Source organism: Equus quagga, unplaced genomic scaffold (genome assembly GCF_021613505.1).
Source record: "Equus quagga isolate Etosha38 unplaced genomic scaffold, UCLA_HA_Equagga_1.0 220_RagTag, whole genome shotgun sequence".
In the NCBI taxonomy this organism is placed as follows: Eukaryota; Metazoa; Chordata; class Mammalia; order Perissodactyla; family Equidae; genus Equus; species Equus quagga.
The window spans coordinates 2,714,615-2,734,236 of NW_025799647.1; the positions used below are offsets into that span (position 1 = coordinate 2,714,615).

Here is a 19,622-nt window from a genome sequence, read left to right on the forward strand (position 1 = left end):
GACAAACTTTCACAAATGGCCAAACTGTCTCACCAACACACTCTGCTGTTTTTCAGTCCCTTTAATATTGAGTCTAGTCCTGGATTGACCAGCATGGGTTAGGTTTATCTTCTAAGTATTTAAATAGCTATTCTTAGGAATAATTAATAAAATTAATATATTTAAAACCTCAAGTATCTTGAGATTAAATCTATGAGGCAGACCAAAGTAACTCAAGACTTTCTACACCCTGGCTACTGTAGCTATAACTTCAAACCATATGTTATCTATGAAATTTATTCACCTTTATATTTATGATTTACCTTTAAAATAATTAGTTCTTAAAGATAAAAATGATGGAAACATGTAGAAATATTGTTGTAATTGTGTTCAAACATCCCTATTCTGTTATAAAGAGAACTGAAGTTCTTGGTGGCACCTAGTGAATATTTTAATGGGAAAAAAATCAAAAGCTGTGCGATGATACTCAAAATAACTAAATTAGAGAAGCAGCATTTAAGGAAAAAACCATACTTTACCACCCTGAATTACAAACTCAAGGCAAGCAGCTTAGTGCACCAACAATGCAGTGTGATAAACTCTCCCTCATACCACATGTTGTCATCAGTCTCAAATAGGTAAAAGGCATACAACCAATGTAATCTTTAATTGCATTTTAAGGCTTTTTTTCCCTAAGAGTCAGCTTTCATTGTGATTAAAGGTAAAATTTTTTCTAAATCCTCCTTTTGAAAGGATCTGCTCTGTAGATCCTTTGGTCACCTGCCCTTTTATTTCTACATCTAGGCTAAAATGAAGATAATAGAATTAGGGTCTTAAGTATTCATAATGCTTTTAACTGGTGATAAGAAGGAAGAAACCTATGGTTAAATATCCCAGAAATTTATTTAATGTTTGCTTGATACATTTTATATAGAAAGGTTGGGACTATTTGCTTTGGGTGCCCCTGGCAAATCTCATGGGAGCACTGAACTACGAGGGGGTGCCAATGTGGAGACATCAGAAATGGAAACCACAAGCCCAATTTTATGACTGTTCTTAGCTTAAAGATTTGTGTCTAGTGAAATCAGGCCACTCCCTTAAAAATGTATTAGAGCTACTATGTGAAAACAGCTGACATTCAGGAGGGCATTTCACGTTTTGGTCTGCTGGAACATTTAAATACTTGGAAATAAAAAATATTCAGCTTTGAAGTTTTCAATACTGGAAAACTTTCAAGTCTAGGGTTTACAGCCAGGAAGGGCTGCTCTGTGTTCCTTAAACTGGACTCTGTTTCCCACAAAGTTAATCTTCAGTTTTGGCTTCCATTTCTTCTGCATCATCATCTCCATCCACTTCTGCATTTTCTCTCTCAAGCCTCTCCAGTTGCCTTGCAAGTTCGGTCTCATCTGTATCTGTAACCACTTTGGGCTGTGGAAGCAGAGGCATAGTTTCAAAGTGAAGTGGTTAAATAGCACACAAATTCAATTTCAATACTATTACTGCATGGTATTTTAACTCTTTAAGAAACACTTCTTTCTAACAACTCTGCCATATCTATTGAGTGCTGACATATCACTAATAAATTCCATTAGATAAATAATATAGGAAAAAGAAATATGTGTATTAAAATAGAATACTATTTGTCATTTTTATAAACAAAAACTGAAAATATAATAAAAATAATCTCAGTGGCTGTATCTTTCAAACCCACAAAAAGATGTCCTATAAAAATGCATCTTCTGGGTTCAAAATAAGTTACTTACTATTCCTTTCCACAGAAGGAATCATACACACACATACACATATGAAACTTAGATTTCATTCTTGTTGAGATGATGAAAACTACAGGAGACTACTCTTGTTTCTAATCCTGAGATCAAATTTTAAGCATTCCACATTAAATTCTGACAATAACTAATCACTCATTTTCATTGTCTTTTTTTTTTTCCCCTGGAGAGGTAAAAAACCTAACACCATCAGTGACTACAGTCTGAAATAACCATCCCAAGACAGTTCTTATTGACTTATAAAAAGCCCTTTTTGGAACCGTCTAAGTCAATGATTCTTTTATGCTTAGCAGAGTTGTAATCCTAAATGTATCTCATGTTTTAAAAGGCAGTGATTAGGTATTTTAGAATACGAATCATTTAGATGATTTAAATTTCTTAAAAACAAGGCAAAAACAGTATTGATCTCACCTCCATTTGCACATTGAAGACACCCCTCTTTTCCTCAATCTTTTCTTTGATAACAGCCATAGCTTGATTGAGGACAGAGAGACCTTCTGTTCTCTCCAGGGTTGTTGTAGTCATCACATACCGAGGAGGAGCTATTAGATTAATCTAAGATGACAAAAATTCAACATGAATGTACCTACAGAACACACATTAGGATGTTTGAGAACTGTTCTGTTAATCTGCTGCCTTAACAAATCACCCCCAAAACTTAATTTCCAATTCTGTAGGTCAGCAAATTTGGGGTGGTTTGTTAATGTAGCAAAAGCTAACTGATACAGTGATCCAATCCAGTAGAATATACAGTCCACTGCAATCCTGAACATGAAGAATTATGACTTCTGGGTGTCTCTGGTGGCAAAACTAACTATAGTAATTATCAGCATAATGGATTATTTGTCTCTAAAACAAACAAAAATTCCTATGTGGTTCTAAACTAAGCTGATAGAAGAAATTCTTAAGAGATTGTGAATAACAATCATCCAGTTAATTTTACCACTAATGAAAGATTCAGACCAAACCTTCTAAAAGTTGTGTGTGAATATGAGAGAATATGTTGCCCTTTTCAAGATTCTATGAGCATTATGGGCACAGTAACTCTTTACTGTAAAGGAGGTTTAGCATAGCTAGTCCTCTGGCACTAAATACCAATAGGAATCCCCATCTACTGTGACAGTAGCAGTGACTGCAACTAAAAGCCTAACCATAGTCGTAAATATCCCCTAGAAATAACAATGAAAACCACTTTTCATAACACTTGTTATGAAACATGATCATAAAAAAATCTGATTTGGTTTAGGTAGATAATTCAGCAAGGAGGGAAAAAATGACTACTCACCTTGATGGGCATAGTTTCTGTAGAACAATTCAAACCTGCTCTCAGGGCTTCTTTTACGGCATCAATGCCTTCATAACCATAACAAGCCACTTCAATATCTAAAATTATAAAAATTCAAATGCTTATACCAAAAAATGCAAAAAAATGTTTAAAAGCTTAAAAGAAATCAGAGATATGGCAGGTACACTGGTATTCAAATACTTATGAAAGCTTTCATCATCCTTTCAATTAGAAACTAATCCCAGCTATTAACTTTCATAATTAAAAATATCTGAATATGCAATGAAATCATATCTTCTCATCCACATCAAGCCCCTGAATGATGAAACTATAAAAGACAGAAACAATTAACAAACACCGTGAATTCTGGCTATGCCTGGGTTAGAATTCTGATTCCAACCTCTCTCTGTGCCTCAATTCTTTATTTGTGAAATGGAGATAAGGTGTGTTATGAAGACTGAATGAAACAATAACTGCAAATTGTTTACAGTTTAGAAATTGCATGCCCTTCGACTCAGTAGTTCTACTTTTAGGAATGTGACTTACAAAACACTTGTATAAATGAGTAACTATGTATATATAAGGGTGTTAATTTGTAGAGTTTTTCATAAAAATGAAAAATTTGGCACAACCTAAATGTTCTTCAGGAGGGCACTGGTTTATGTTAAGGTTTATCGTTCTATGGAATATTACCTAGAATTAAAAAGAACGAAAGATTCCTATGTTCTACATGCAAGGGCAGCCTTGATACACCATGTAGAAAAATCCAGTTAGAGAAAATTTTGCATAGTATTATCGCATCTAAGAACAAAAAAATTTATATCTGAATATAAACAGCATACTTTCCTATACACATATGTGTATAGGAAAAATGTCTGAAATATTCCAAACTATTAACACTGTTAATCCAGACACAGGGGAGGATATTACTGTATTGTAAGAATATTTTAAAGCATCTACTAAAACAAAATAAACACCCTCCTTTATAAAAAAAAAAAAAGGCTAACAAGTTAGCTGAACTCACGACAGTTTTCACTCATATCAATATACACATTTTATGATGATTCAGTAGAAGTAAAAATAATGAAAAACAAACATTTAGAAAAATTTATAGATGTTGATGTAGCAACATATTCTTTGGTAAGGCTCATTATTTAACAGCTTTTTTGGGACATGCAAAATATTTTCAACATCATTTAAAAAATCATTTACCTGCTCGAATTTTGACTGCCTGTGGGGTCAAACGCCTATTAATATTGTTAATGAGTACTTCCCGTTCATCTTCATTCAAATCTAAACTGTCCAAAATAGAGGGGTCCCTGATAAAAAAATCAACACCAAAAGGTCAGCGTTACTTTACTGATAACTGTAATACCAAACACAATACGCAATAATGTTTAAGAGCACAGGCTTCAGCATCAGAATTAGAGTTCAAATCTTAGCTTTACACTTAAGTAACTATGTGTCTTTGAGTCTTTCCAAACACCTGTTTCTAAATGTGTAAAATGAGGATGAAAACAGTGTATCTCACAGGATTGTGGTATTAAACGAGATAATGCAAGTAAAGCACTTAGCAGGCTATGACAAATAGAAAACTTCCAAGTGATTATTATTAAAAGAAAAATTTTAGAGATCTGGCCAAAGCAAGCAATTTAAAATGTCTCCTAACACATAGGACATCCCACTATAATCAAGCATTTCCATGTAATTAGCAGTCCCTGCTTTAAGGAGCTTATAATCTAGCATGGAAAGAAAAATATGGAAAAAAATTTAAAAATAAAAGTGCACCCCCAGGCGTCAGGAGGGGAAGGTATTACTTTCAGTTACGGGGCTCAGGAAGGGCTTTATGGATAAAGTGGCATTTCAACTGACTCTCCTAAGTGCCACAAGACAGGGACCAGGGTCTTAGTCACTGGCCTGTTTGCTGAATGAATAAATTAAAAAATGAAATCATCACTAAGAGAATAGCAGGAGTTTAACAAACAAAGGTAGAACTGTTGTAAGAAAGTAGGATGTATTAAAAAAGGAATGGCATAAGCAAGCATAAGGCTTAAAAATCACAGGTGGAGGAATGAGAGGCAAAAGAATTCGGGTGAGGGATCTTCATTCAACTAATACTGCCTACAAAGCAACAAGAAGACAAACCAACAAAAAAATGGGCAAATGAGATGAACTGATGTTTCATGGAAGAAATACAATCAATAAACATAAGAAAAGCACAACTTCACCAACAACCAACAGAATGCAAATCAAAATAAGCTACTATTGTACATCCATCAGTTTGGCAAGAGGCAACAACATCTGAGATGTACACCAAATATAGTGCATATCACCTTACCAAATTTAGTGAGGATGAAGCGAAATAGGAACACTCATACAATTGCTAGAGGGAATATAAATTGTAGAACCAATTTGGAGAGTATTCTGGCAAAAGTGAGTAAATTTAAAGATACATACAATCAATCCTATGATTCAACAAGCCTATTCTTAGGTATATACCTTAGAAACTCCCAAATGCGTACACAGAGACTGTACATCGATATTCATCATAACATTGTTTGAAAAAGGGGGAAAACAAAGCAAGGCAGGAATTACCTAAATTTCTCTTAATAGAGGAACAAATACAGCATATTCTCACAATGAAATACTACATAGACATTAATATGAAGTAGGCACACATCTATCAATTTGGAGAAATCCTGTTCACTAACAGCCTTATGAGTAAAAATGCAAGGTACAGAAAGATAAAGAATACATTTTAAATACATGAAATGCTTTTATATCTATTTTATGGATACATACATGTATTAAAACCATAAAAACATAAATGATAATGATACATACTAATTTCAGAATAGTGGTTACTAGTGATGAGTGAGGGGAATGGGTTGGGAGGGGTAAAATATTGCTTCCAACTATCTCAGAAATTTTATTTCTTAATTAAAAGAAAAAGTATGAAGCACATGTGGCAAAGAATTAGCATTATTTAAATCTGGACAGTTGCTGCATGGCTGATGAAGCAAGTTAAAGGGAAAGGAATAACATATGCCAAGGCCGAGTGGTAATGGAGGGGGTGCTGGAGATTGAAGCTAGAGAGGTAAGCCAGGGCCAGATGACAGCAAGCTAAGAAATGTACTGAGGAGTGCAGGATTGAAGTCAGGGAAGACAGCTGTATAAGCCAGTGCTTAATGGTTGACAGCATAAACTCTGGATGGAGCCAGAATGCCTACGTTTGAATTCTGGCAAATTCTACCATTTGCTATGTGAACTTAGACAAATTATTTAATCTCTGCCTCAGTTTCTTCATCTATAAGGTAGGGGATTAACAGCACTTATACTATAGGTTGCTGAGAGAATTACATAAATGTCAGCTATTATAATCATCATTATTCTTCTCACCTTTCCCACAACATGATATAAAAAAAGTCACATGGCGGGTAAACTGGAAGGTATCTGGAGAACCAAATGAGTCGGCTTGCTAGAGGCTCTAAGTCCCAGGTGCCACTCAGCCGTTCTGAGGGCTGAGGGGACCAATATCCCATGGCAGCACAAGGGTTGGGAAAGTAACCTCAGTGCAGGAGTGAGGCTGCTTACAGAGCATTAACACTCAGGAAGGAGTGGAAGTTGCAAAAGTAGGGACCGTCAATACAGAGAACTGAAGAAGTCTGGCTGTTAAAAGGAGAGGACATAGTGTTTGCTATAGGAGAAAGTAGAGGAAGGCTGAGAAGTTTGTTTTTTAGTATAAATGGGAGAAATGAGAGTATTATTTTTATGCTGATAGAGCAAAATCAATAAAGGGAAAGGCTGAAGACTCAAGAGAAGGAATAATGGATGGAAAGATCCCTGAACAACAGCTGGGCCCAAGTGTAAGATTAGTTTGAGAGCAGAAAGTATATGAATCCCAGTGTGACAGGAGCATGGGGGTAATGACAGGTGGGATGGAGACAAATTTGCTGAGATAGTGGAAGGAAGTAGAGGAGACACTGTGCACTGGCTTCTATTTTCTTTATAAAGAGCACACCAGCTGGAAGAGAGCAAAGAGAGGTGGAGTGGGCATCTGAGGAAGAGTGTGGGGAAGCTCTAAAATAGCCACTCTAAGAGTGGGAGGAAGAACTGACCAGAAGCAGAGAGAACGTGGGGCAGCAGTGAAGGCCCAGCTGAGGTTGGAGACCATGGATATGCAGTGGCACCAACCTGCAAGCCTGTGGTTTGTCCTAGCAGCACCCAGCAGTCTACAAGTGCAGAGAAGGCAGGAACATCGATCCAAGGCTGGATGCAACAGAAGGAAAAACAGGGCAAAAGCTTATGATACTGGCAAGAAAGTTGTTGAAATGATGGACCATGGTGTATCTATGCTGAATAAGAAAGAGAAGGCAAGAAACAGTGAAAAGACAGGGAGAAAAAAAGGTTTGGAATTGGAGCCTGACTTTCACGTAAGAATTAAGAAGACATAGAGTAGGACTAACTATGGGGGAGCTGGAAGGACAGGAGGCTGTGGTAAAAGAAAAGAATGTTGTGAATTAAAGGTTCTGGAGGCAGAGTGCATCCTGGTGATAGTAAGACCCAGCTTGAGGCCACGTGGAAGACTGGCTAAAGTGCATGGGCTGAAGGTCTAAGGGACTGAAGTAAAGAAAACAAGAAGTTTCAGTTTTAAATGAGACATCTGAGTGGTCCTGAAGTCACCTAGGACAATAACAAAACCAGGAGAGGAAAATATGTAAGGGAGTAGTGTGAGATGAATCCATATGGTTTATATAACTGTGTAACTAGGTTATATAAAATTACACAGGCCTGGCTATATAGAATTGGCCCACATCATGGGCCTTTTATACTGAAATATTTTAATCTAAATTTGGCAAGGACTTAATACACAGATGTTGTACTATTAAATGTCAGGCTCTCAACCTGTGTGCTAGACCCAGCAGCTGTGATATCAAGGTAGAAGCAGAGCCAAGAAGGTGTCCTTACGAGACTGCATGCTTAAACGCATCATAGGCACCGTATCCGGGTCTCTTGTACTTGTCATCAAAGACCCAGGCAGTCCTCTGGAACAGGCTTTCCAGCTGCTCATCCTTGGTGTACTCTAACACCTCAGCAACATGACGAAGAATGCTGTAAACCTAGAAACAAAAGGAAGAGCTCAACAACTCAAAAGGAAGAGATCTATTAAAAAACCAGATATTTTTACATTTTAGTAGATAGCATATAAAAACAAATCTTTGGTTAATTTGACTATAATAACTCCTTAACAATAAAAGATTGCCATAAAACAAACTCTTTCTCCATAGAGAAATATTTGCTGTCCCATAACAGTTAACTCAAATGGGTATAACAAGTAGAAACAGTACAGAACTTAGCGTTCTAAGACCCAGATCAAGGCAACTCTGGGGCAAATTAATCTCTGAATTTATTTCCTCATCTGGAAAAGGGAGATGCAGGTATCTCTCCATTTTACTGAAGAGAGCTCTTACATAGATCAAATATATACAAATGCACGCTATAAATGGGAAATATGATACAAATGTATTATACAAATCCTGTTATACAAATGTAAGCTATTATTACTACGACTCCACATGAGAGCATGGAACCAGGAATGAGATTTCAGTATTTCTTTTGCTCTGTTATCATTTAACAGTTATCCTTCAATCCTACTCACCTCCTACCCACTGCTGCCAAACTTTTTCTAAACTCCTAAAAATAAAAGGGCTTAAAGAAGAGAAAGAGCATAAGAAAGGAGGTTTTCATGTTAATTACACATGAAAATTAAATGATGAAAGGTACTAAGACCGGCCATTTCATTGCACTATCTTATCAGGATGATAAGATCTACTAACATACCCATTTTACAATATCCTAGGGGGAGACAAGACAAAACTGAAGTTTCCTAGAGCAGTGCTCCTCAAATTTGGATTTGCAAACTTCATGGGGCTTGAGATCCTGCATTTCTAATAAGCAGTCACGTGACATCAACGCTGGTGATCCAGAGACTACACTATGAGTGGCAAGGTCCTCGAGTTTATTAAAACGGGATTTTACCGACAGTGTTTTCAAACGTGCAAACCATACTGCAGTAACAGCAAACACATCAGTAAAACAAGGGGAAAGATTTGGGTAATGGTCTGATGGCTTTTAGATTTTTATTCTCTTTTACTGAGATTAAGCAAAATTTTTAAAATCTTCTCTTCATTTAAACATTGTTTTCTCAGCATTCTATCTTGAAGACAGAAACACATGGCAGAAGAAAACAAAAGACAAGAAGGGCAAAGAAAACAGAAACAATGCAAACAGTGCCATTAAGAACCAAAGACCTAGGGAATGAAGGATAACTTGAAAAGGACCAGAGAACAGAAAAATATGGACAGACGATGAAGACATGAGTGTTATGGTTTTACTAGTGCTTACTGTGGATAAGTAGGAAATTACAGCAAAAATAGTAAGAAAAGGAAAAAGAAATAACCCTAACAAAGGAGGGGGAAAAACCCCAAACTAGTAACAGGCCCCTGCCTTGCTTTCCTGGATTCACAGACATTTTACAAACCCTTGCTCATTGGTGGTTTTTTTTTTGTTTTGTTTTTGGTGAGGAAGATTGTCACTGAGCTAACATCTGTGCCAATCTTCCTCTATTTTATGTGGGGTGCCACCAGAGCATGGCTTGATAAGTAGTGCTAGGTCCACGCCTGGAATCCAAACCCGCGAACCCCGCACCTCCAAGGCAGAGTGCATAAACTTAACCACTACACCACCAGGCCAGCCCCACTTGTTCATTCTTAACATACAACAGCTGGTTGTCTGTGACCCTTACCCCAGAACAGAGTTGAAAGTCAAGACCTACATCTTTTTTTTTAAAGATTGGCACCTGAGCTAACAACTGTTGCCAATCTTCTTACTTTGTTTTTTTCCACTTGTGGGTCCTTCTAGTTGTGGCATGTGGGACGCCACCTCAACATGGCCTAATGAGCGGTGCCATGTCCGTGCCCAGGATCCAAACCGGTGAAACCCTGGGCCACCGAAGTGGAGCATGTGAACTTAACCACTTGGCCACACAGCCGGCCCCAAGACCTACATCTTAACTACATGTTATGACAAGCCAAATCAGCTGAAATCACCCATAGTTAACTTAACCAAAAATAGCTTAAAACACTAATTACCAATACTGATTTGAGAATATGAGATCATAAGCAAAGCTTTAAGGTAGTAACACCATGAGATAAAAACACTGTGGTCATCCTCTTTTGAAATTAAGCCTTCAAATTAATTTTCTAGATAACACATAATTGGAAATGGAAATAGAGTTACAGTTAGTTAAACCTAAGTTTAGTTTTTAATTTTTCTGCCAGAACATCACATGCTGATTATTCATTAAGCTCCTAAATAGTGGACAATTTGACTGAAAAATCAACTTACAGTTTTGGATTTGGTGAATTTATCTTCACATTTGATTGCTTCCTCTGGAGAAACTCTTCTTTTTGACAAATCAATGTATCCTGTAAGAAAAAATTTTGAAAAAAATTATCACTGTCCAGGTGCCACTGTACCACTGTGACAAATTTTCACAACCAGATTGTTTAACTGGCATACCTACACTTATTTCCCTCTAAAACTGTATCAACAAAATACTGCATACGAAGTAGATGACATTTTGTTTTCAGAAATGGATATTTATTATCATGTAAGTGTATACTCTCTCTTACCTTGGTGGAGGGAACCAATAATTTTCAATTATCCAAATGAAAGTTTATCAAAAGATTCTGTGTCAATCTGGCATCCATGCATCACAGGGTCAATTGTATTAACTGTATTTTCTGTATTCTTGATGCTCTGACATTTGTGGCCTGGCTGACTGGGGAGAGACTCCCCTTCCCCGGGCTAGCCAATTTTAGAGACAGCAAAGGGCTCACGTGGAGCAGCCTTTCATACACAAACTAAGCAATCCAGAGCCCACGCCCCCAACCATCTCCTCATCAACATCTCACACACCAAGCCAATATTGCGTCTGCCCTTGATCAACCCAGCATCAGGTACCAGACAACTTGGGACAGCTCTAATGCCCCAAGGCTTGCCAAAACTATTCAAACTAGTCAACCCTAACCTGTTTACCCCGACCTGCCTTGCCTTTCCCCCGTAAAACTTAATAAAGGCTCTGGCCTAGGCTCCTCGCCCCCGACTCCTTCTGCCTCCTGACCAAAACTGGTGATTCCTCATGTGATTCGGCAAGGCATGGCATGGATGTCCCCATCTCCTAGAAGACTTCAATAAAAATCTTTCAATGGCACTGGCCCCTTCATGTTGTCAGTCACCTCCATAAATTAAAATCCCATGGGTACAAAACGAGACAAGCAAATAAGAATTTTAGAGGAAAAAAAACGGTCTTTTATATTTACCTATATATTTTCCATTTCAGGCATCACATCTCTTTGGCCTGAACAACTTTACCATTTCTTATAAAGCAGATCTATTTGGTAATAAATCCTCTTAGTTTCTATTTACCTCAAAATGTCATTTTGGTCTTCATTGTTGAATATTTTCTTTAGATACAGAATTCTGGTTTGACAGTTTTTTCTTTCAGTGCTATAAGATGTCATTCAATGCTCTGCCCTCCAGTATTTCCAGTAAGAACGCCACAGTAATTTGTATTACTGTTCCCCTGTAAATAATGTGTCATTTTCCTCTGGCTATTTTCAAAATTTTCTCTTTATCTCTGTTTTTCAATAGTCTGATGTGCCTAGATGCTGCCTTATCAATATTTATCCTGCTTGAGGTTGGCTGAGCTTCTCCAATTTGTACATTTACGTTTTTTCAGCAAATATGGGAAAGTTTTGGCCATTATTTCTTCAAATATATTTTCTGCCCTTTTCTTTGTCCTCTTCTTTTGGAATAGAGTTTTTGATAACTTGCTAAGTTGCTTTTTTTCCCTCTGTTCCTCAAATAGGTTCCTTTTTTTGAGGAAGATTGGCCCTGAGCTAACATCTGTGCCAACCTTCCTCTGTTTTATGTGGGATGCTGCCACAGTGTGGCTTCACAAGCGGTGCTAGGTCCTCGCCTGGGATCCAAACCTTTGAACCTGGGCTGCCGAAGTGGAGCACACAAACTTAACCACTATACCACCAGGATGGCCCCCAAATTAGTTCTTTTTAAATGAACTATCTTCAAATTTCACTCAGGCTTCCGTCATCTTTAATTTGCTATTAGGCCATCCACTGAATTTTTTTTTTTCCTGAGGAAGACCAGCCCTGAGCTAACATCTGCCACCAATCCTCCTCTTTTTTTGCTGAGGAAGACTGGCCCTGAGCTAACATCTGTGCCCATCTTCCTCCAGTTTGTATGTGGGACACCTGCCACAGCATGGTTTGACATGCAGTGCGTAGATCCACAACTGGGATCCGAACTGGCAAGCCCCTTGCCACCGAAACAGAACATGCTAACTTAAGTGCTGTGCCACCAGGCCGGCCCCCCAGTGAATTTTTTAGATATTACACTTTTCATTTCTAGAATTTATATTTAGTTCTTTGCCAGAGTCTGTAATTTCTTTACTGAGATTTCATTTTGTTCATTCATTACAAGCATATTTTTCCAATATCTTGAACATTTATAATATCTGCTTTAAAATCCTTATCTGCTAATTCCAACATCAGGGTTGTCTCTAGTTAGTCTCCATTGCTTGCCTTTTCTCTTCTACATGGTTCATATTTTCCTGTTTCTTCAAATGGTTAGCAATTTTGGACTGGATCCTGCAGATTGTGAATGATATGTGGCAGAGACTCTGAATTTCTTTATGTTCCTCTTAAGGATACTGATTTTTTGTTTTAGCAGGCAGTTAACTTCTCTGGATTTAAGCTCTGTCTCCCCAAGTGGAAGGCAACCAAAATCTGTTTAGATTTTTACCCTGTTGGGCTGCTTGCAGTTCACTCTGTATATTAGTAGTTCACAGGTCAGTTAGAGATTTTAGCAGAATTTATACATAAAATTTGGGGCTCTCCCCCTGTGTGTCTCCTTTCTCTTATCCCTATCAATACTTTCCAAGTGCTGTGGTTGTCCAGAACCCTCATCTCTGGTTCTCAAGCCATTAAGACTACAGGTTTCCCACTAGAATTTTAGCTGCCCTGCTTGAAGCTGTCTGTAGTATGTGCTCAGACAAAAAGCTGTAAACTTATTTAGTGCAGTTCCTTTCTTCCAAGCGTCAACTTGCCTTCAGTTTCAGCTGCATTTGGTTGCTCCTACTGTCTTTAGGTGGGTTTTTTTTTAACGTTTGTTCAGGGCGTATAGCTATTGTGTTGAAAAGTCTGTCGAATAAGACCTAATCTTCTAGTATCAGAAACGGAGAAAAGGATCCCCTCTATAGGATCTTCTGTACCTTGCTTTTTTTCTTACCTACTCTGGAGATTTTTCTCTATCAGAATATTCAGACATCGTTCCATATAAAATTGCATGGATCTGTCACGATTTATTTAACTATGATTTTGACTTTTGTTTCCTGTTTTTAATTAATACTGTACAAACAATGCTGTTATGGAAATATTTTTACATGTATCTATTATACTTATGCATGTATACCCTTTCATTTTTTTCTAATTGCAGTTGAAAATATATTTGATTTCTTCTTGTGTATATATTTTATATAATAGAAAATACAAGATAAGACACCATTCTAGGTCCTACTGAGGCAGTAATGTGAAGCCTTACACAAGTTTAAGGAATAGTTTCAATCTTCAAGTAGTTTAATAATGGAGGGGACTACAAGTAAGTCATATCAAAACATTTAGAATAATCAATGTGGTAAATGGTAGTCACTACTAAGGGCTAACAAGTCTCCAAAGTTTATCATCTAAGCTTCTAATCAGAACAAAATAAAATGTCAGTTATGCATAAAATTAATCACTTACAGAAGTACAATTAACTAGATGGCTGACAAGATTCAGAAAGACAAGTTCAATCAAGATGACTGATTGGTCTTTACGCATGATCATATCTACTTACTTAACACCTAATAACTTATAATGAGATGACCAAAACCAATTATCTTAACTCTATTAAGCCAGCTGAATCCAAAACCTACTTAATGGTACTGTATACTGTGTTTGGAAAAAAGTTTGTTCACGAACATGAAGATTTACATGGAATCCAGAAGTAAGGCACACAACAAGTAAAAAATACTCATCCAGCACTGTTTGAAAGATCCCACAGGATCTGGTGGTCACAGATATTCTCATTTGAGGGACATATAATACTGGGTTTTGTTTGAACAATTAAATTGGGTGGATTTTATGTTATATAAATTATACTTTAACAAGCTATTTAAAAAAATATTGGGTTTTGGGTGTATGTTTACAGTATATTGCTTTTCAAAGCTCATATAAAATATTCCTAAAATTTATCTCTGCCCCATTTCCATACTCATCCAATAATCTAATTACTAATTTAACTTTAAATCAAGAAAAAGGCATCTGACAGATATGAATAAACTAGTACTCTGGTTTACTTATCTGTCTCTTCCAAGTTTGGAAAGAAGAAGTTAATTATCAAGATCCTGATAATCTCTGGGAATAAAATTTAATTTATTTGACTCATAAAAACTAGCCCTGGGATGTACTAATTAAACCACTACTAACCTTAAGAGATCTTGCTTAGATGGGTAATGGCATCCTTTTCTAACAACTTTGTATGTGAAAGAGTTTAAGTGTAAAAGGAGATGTCTTGTTGTTTTTACTGCAGTAGGCAATTTACGAAAAATATATTTTAAAATAAACCATTTTAAATCTGAAATTTATATTTTAGATATTTATCTCACCTTTTTCTTTGTCCACTCTAATGACAACCACACATTCATTTCTGCCAATTCGGATGAGTTTGTTTATAGAACGGATACGCCTTCTGGACAACTCACTAAGAAGAATCATGCCTTCAATATTGTTGTACTCTAGCAAGCTGACGTAAGCCCCCATTTCAGCAATGGACCTTACATTCACCATCACTACGTCTTCCACCTCAGGAAATTTGTGTTGATAAAATCTACAGCTTAGACCCGGCATTCTGCAATTTAAACAAAACAAACAAGTAAGTGTTCAGTTAAGGTCAAAATAAAGAAACAGCAGTCAATTTTCCACACCTTGCCACTAGAAGAAGTTATTAGTCTTCTTACCTTTTCAAACTTCTTAAATGATACCAGATGAAAGCCAGATGTTCAGGAACCAAGCTTTAATTTTTATTTTGCTCCAAATTTTTGTAAGGCTTGGGTGATTCTCTGCCATCACTTTCAGAGGAACCATAAAAAATAATGACCATCTATAAAGTATTCTGAGACCTAAGGATTAAAGGTATACCTCAAGAGTAAAATACTATTTTAATACTACCACTTTAAGAAATAACAAGTGATGGGGAGCATCACTACTATTATAAACCTATCAGCAAAACTAAAGCTACTCTTTCTCCAAGTCAGCTACAACTGTACATGCTTACCATCCACTGTATAAAGGGGAAAAAACCTTCCGACTACTAAATCCCTAACCCTAACCATATATGAGATGATACACCCTATCACTTATCATAGCCAGAATTACAGTATCACATGTCAAGATAAAAACTAAAAATTTATTAATCATGAAAGATATTAAAAATGTATCCTCCTCTCCAAATTTTTTCCTTTTAAAACTAACTCGAACTTAATTCATAATTACCATAATTTCTAGCTTCTACTTTTCCCATCACTCCCAAATATTCTTCTCTTTTGTTGAATAGGTATACTCAATCTTGAGAACAGCTCTGTAGATATCCATTACTATAAGCTTCAAGTTTCTCTTAACTTCCAAGCTTTAAATATATTTAGAACTATGCCTTTTGATCCACCCAACCTATTTTCAGCACTACGCCTTTTATGACCCACAAGCCTGAAATCATACCGTGAGTAGAAGGATATCTTTAAAAGGAAGCTGTCAAATTAATCACAGTTGATGATTTGCATGTTTTTCTGCTAACCTTAACCAATTTACTGTTGTCAAAGCTCAGAAGATATGCACTAGTAGGGCCTAAAGACCTATGAAAAATTTGTGAAAACTCATTTACTAACTTATTTTTTTCTTACTAATTGGGAAATAAGGCTGCCATAACTTGATCTTGAAGACAGAACATCCACATCCAGCTCAGAGAACACCCGAGTTCTGCTGCAAAGCAGTTTAAGAACTGCTAACTGCACCCACATGTATCTTCCCACTGATTTATACATCTTTCTACCACCCACAGGGTCCTATGTGATCTGGCCACTGCCCATCTCCCTGAGGCACCACTTTCCACCCTAGTTCTCCCCATTTTATAGATGAAGCAATTGAAGCACAGGTTAAGCAACCTGTTCTGTCATATACTGCTAATAAGTCATGGAGTCAGAATTTGTGAACCTATGAAGTTTGGATCCATAGTCTGTGCTCTTATTCATCAGGCTATATTTTCTCTTAATATTATTGATAAATATATTACAATTAGAAACATATTAAATAAAAAGCAACATTAATATACATATTCAGTGCTGGAGCATACACCACAGATTATTGCAAACTTTTAATATTAATCTATCTTGTTTAACAAAAAAAATAAAGCAGCATATTAATAATAGTGGCAGAGATGCAATTCTGTTGTTGCTTGACAAAACAGGGATTCAGCAAATAAAGGGAAGTAGATATTCAATGGCCAGAATTACCCACCAAGAAACAGCTGAGCTAGTTGTTTCATTCAAAACAAAACAAAAGAAAGCTTTTCCTTTTTGGACAACTGTTGTCAAATACCTGTATGTAAAGCAAGAAAATTTGAGAGCTAAAAAGTTTAAAACTGGCTAGCAAAATAAATGATGTCACAGAAATGTGTGAAACAGTTTTAAGAGATTTAACAGGTGCTAACCACATTTACTTACCAAGTTTCTTCAAACAGTAAAGCTGATAATTTGGGGGAAGAAATGATTAATTTGACAGTCAAAGACCATAAGCAACAGTGTAAAAGATTCCTGAAGGGAGATATGAATGCTACTGCTTTAGGAGGAACAAATCTCTTTGCAATCCACAGGGTAAATAAAGGCATACTGCTGATGGTGTGTTATTCTTCGTAAAGAGAGAAAATAGCTGACAAGACAAAAAGAATCCATTTCACAAACAACCTGCATATTGGCTGACAGATTTTGAACATCTCTTTATTTATGCTAATAGTAACACTAATTTTTAAAAAATTAGTCAAGAAAATAGAAGCCACACACTAGGTGTCTATTGGCCCTTTACATAATTTTCAAAGCACACTGACTTATTGTATTGGCTCTCAATAAGCCCTTAAGTCAGGTAAGCAGTATAGTCAACTTTGGGAATAGCTCTGGATGTGGCTTCCAGACCTTGCTTTCCTGCTGACTAGCTGTGGCTGCTTGGGAAATGTATTCCTACGAAACGTAGTTTCTTGTTTGTGCCATGTACTTCACAGGTTTGTGGAGGGTATCAAATGAGATAAAAGATATATGTAAAGGCATTTTGAAAAGTGTAATGTCCTATACAATTATAAGATATTAAAAGGCAAAGGAGATATTATTTCCATTTTGTAACTTAATTCGTTAATTATTTTTGCAGCATCTACTATATACTAAGCACTACTGATACAACAATTAAGACTCTTACCCAGAGAACTTAAGTACAGAATGGGAAACAACCTAGTAAGCAAATAATTGCAAAATAAGGTACTATGAAAGGAGCAGAGCAAAGCAATCAATTAACAAGGAACCAAGAAACAGACACATTACATGACTTCCTCAAGGACAAATGCTTAATAAGTACTAGAATAGGAGCTAAAAACAAGTCTTCTGACACTAGATCCAGCTTCAATACATCAGAGTACTACAATATGGTTTGTGTTCCTCGGTAAACAATATCCATCTTTCAAAATATATTAACTAAACTCCACGCTAATTTCAAATACCCTGCACTGTCAGTAATTTTGCCTGGTCAAATGGTGAGCAGGACTCCTTTCTTAAACCAGTGCACGGTTAAGTCACCATAATGGACAGAAGTCCACATTCCTTTCCAAAGCGAAGTGCATTATATGATAGAGACAACTCTTGTGATAATTCGAATTCAGTGCTAACACTTACCAGTTATGCTCTCCGAATGCTACTTTTTAGTATAGGAGTGCTACACAAATAAAATTCTAAAACTATTTCACTGTAGTTGAAACAGAAAGCACCAATCTCTACAAACATTTTTGTGCTTCTTTTTGAGATCTTTTGAGAATCAGTAACTGACATTTGGCATCAGATGAACTGAGAACAGGCAGTGAAGCTCTATATAAACAATTCCCAAACTGCTGGAAGACAGAGTTACAAGTTTTTTCCCCCTGAATAACAACTTCAATCAGGAGAAAAACCAAGACTTCTCCGGTACACCTTTTTTCCAAGAAACTGTTTCTTATTTTATGAAAATTAAAGCAGCCTAAGTTTGGAGGATAATAAAAGGGACCTCAGGCTGAATACACACTTAACTCTAAAATTCCCTTATGTTTTTAGTTATGCTTAATTATAAGACCACAGCGTGTAACTCTACAATTCTACTCTCATCGGTGTTAAACCACGGTAAACCGTGTTTAAAGAGCAATAAACCCTTTAGTAGTATGTTTCAGTTTCAATTTAAGGAGTGACTCATTCTCCAGAAACGCACAACTCGAGCGATAAAGTAATACAAGCTTCAATTATTAAAAATCAATTGTCAGATCAACTATTCTTGGACCCTTTTTAACCCAGCTCTTGTCATCCCCGTGACCCATCCCAACCCTGTAGTCCCTTGACGTGTCCGGTCTGGATTCCACTGAGAGGCAGCATTTGCTGGGGCGGAAAAAAACCCAACAGCATGGGATTCCCAGGCCCGGGAAGAGCGAAGTGCTCGGAGTCCCGGGGCGAGGTGTCACAGCGTCCTCCTGAGGCCGCCCCACCTCAAGGCATCCTCGCCTCAAGCATACTGAAGAGGCTGTCCAGTCTCGTCCCACTTTCCTTCACGAGATCCCTCTGCTCGTACAACGACACCTCTGTAACACGTGAAGACCGACACAGGGCTGGCGAGGAGGCCCACGCACAGCCGGCGGGTGGCGGCCGAGGTGTCCAGACACTTCCCGCGCAGGAACGGGAAAGGGAGGGAGTGTTAGCCCGGGGCCTACCCTCTCTCGACCACCCCTGTCAGCGGACACAACCAAAGTGAGTTCCTGGAAACGCCGATCCCGGGCACTACTCACCTGAGGTATGTGTGTGAATCCCGCACTGGGGACCCGCGCCACGCTCTTTAACCGAAAACTCAGACCGGATCCACTCTCACCGACCGCCGAAGCTCCTCAGCGTGCGCTTCGCTTAACCCCACTGCGCATGCGGAACCACCTCGCATCACGCATGCGCCGAAAGAAGACGCCCCTCTTCGTCACTGACCATAGAGTCCAGGTCCTCCGAGAACAGGGAAGAATGTAGTTCATAAGAGGACCTGAAAAGTACGTTTTCTCGCTATTTTTAGTTTTCGCTAACTAACCTTAAAGGCGCAGGGAAGATGTAGGATTCTGATTTCTTGTCCCAGAAG

General features: G+C 37.5%; 1 protein-coding gene across 3 annotated transcripts; it reads right to left on the minus strand.

Annotated features, from left to right (window-relative positions):
* Positions 1 to 863: 863 nt before the first annotated feature.
* LOC124233763 (eukaryotic translation initiation factor 2 subunit 1) lies at positions 864 to 19,440 on the minus strand. Of its 3 annotated transcripts, none has more exons than XM_046650949.1 (9): positions 19,291 to 19,424; positions 15,191 to 15,301; positions 14,840 to 15,081; positions 10,459 to 10,538; positions 8,020 to 8,171; positions 4,264 to 4,370; positions 3,052 to 3,149; positions 2,178 to 2,321; positions 864 to 1,407 (listed from the first exon to the last, which is right to left on the minus strand). In XM_046650949.1, exons 3-9 carry the CDS (start codon positions 15,078 to 15,080, stop codon positions 1,282 to 1,284), a joined length of 948 nt encoding a protein of 315 aa, XP_046506905.1. In that variant the 5' UTR covers position 15,081; positions 15,191 to 15,301; positions 19,291 to 19,424; the 3' UTR covers positions 864 to 1,281. The 3 variants fall into 3 exon arrangements, with proteins under 3 accessions (XP_046506905.1, XP_046506906.1, XP_046506904.1); XM_046650950.1 differs by having other exon boundaries at positions 15,191 to 15,352; positions 19,291 to 19,397; XM_046650948.1 differs by lacking the exon at positions 15,191 to 15,301 and having other exon boundaries at positions 19,291 to 19,440.
* Between the last annotated feature and the right edge of the window lie 182 nt (positions 19,441 to 19,622).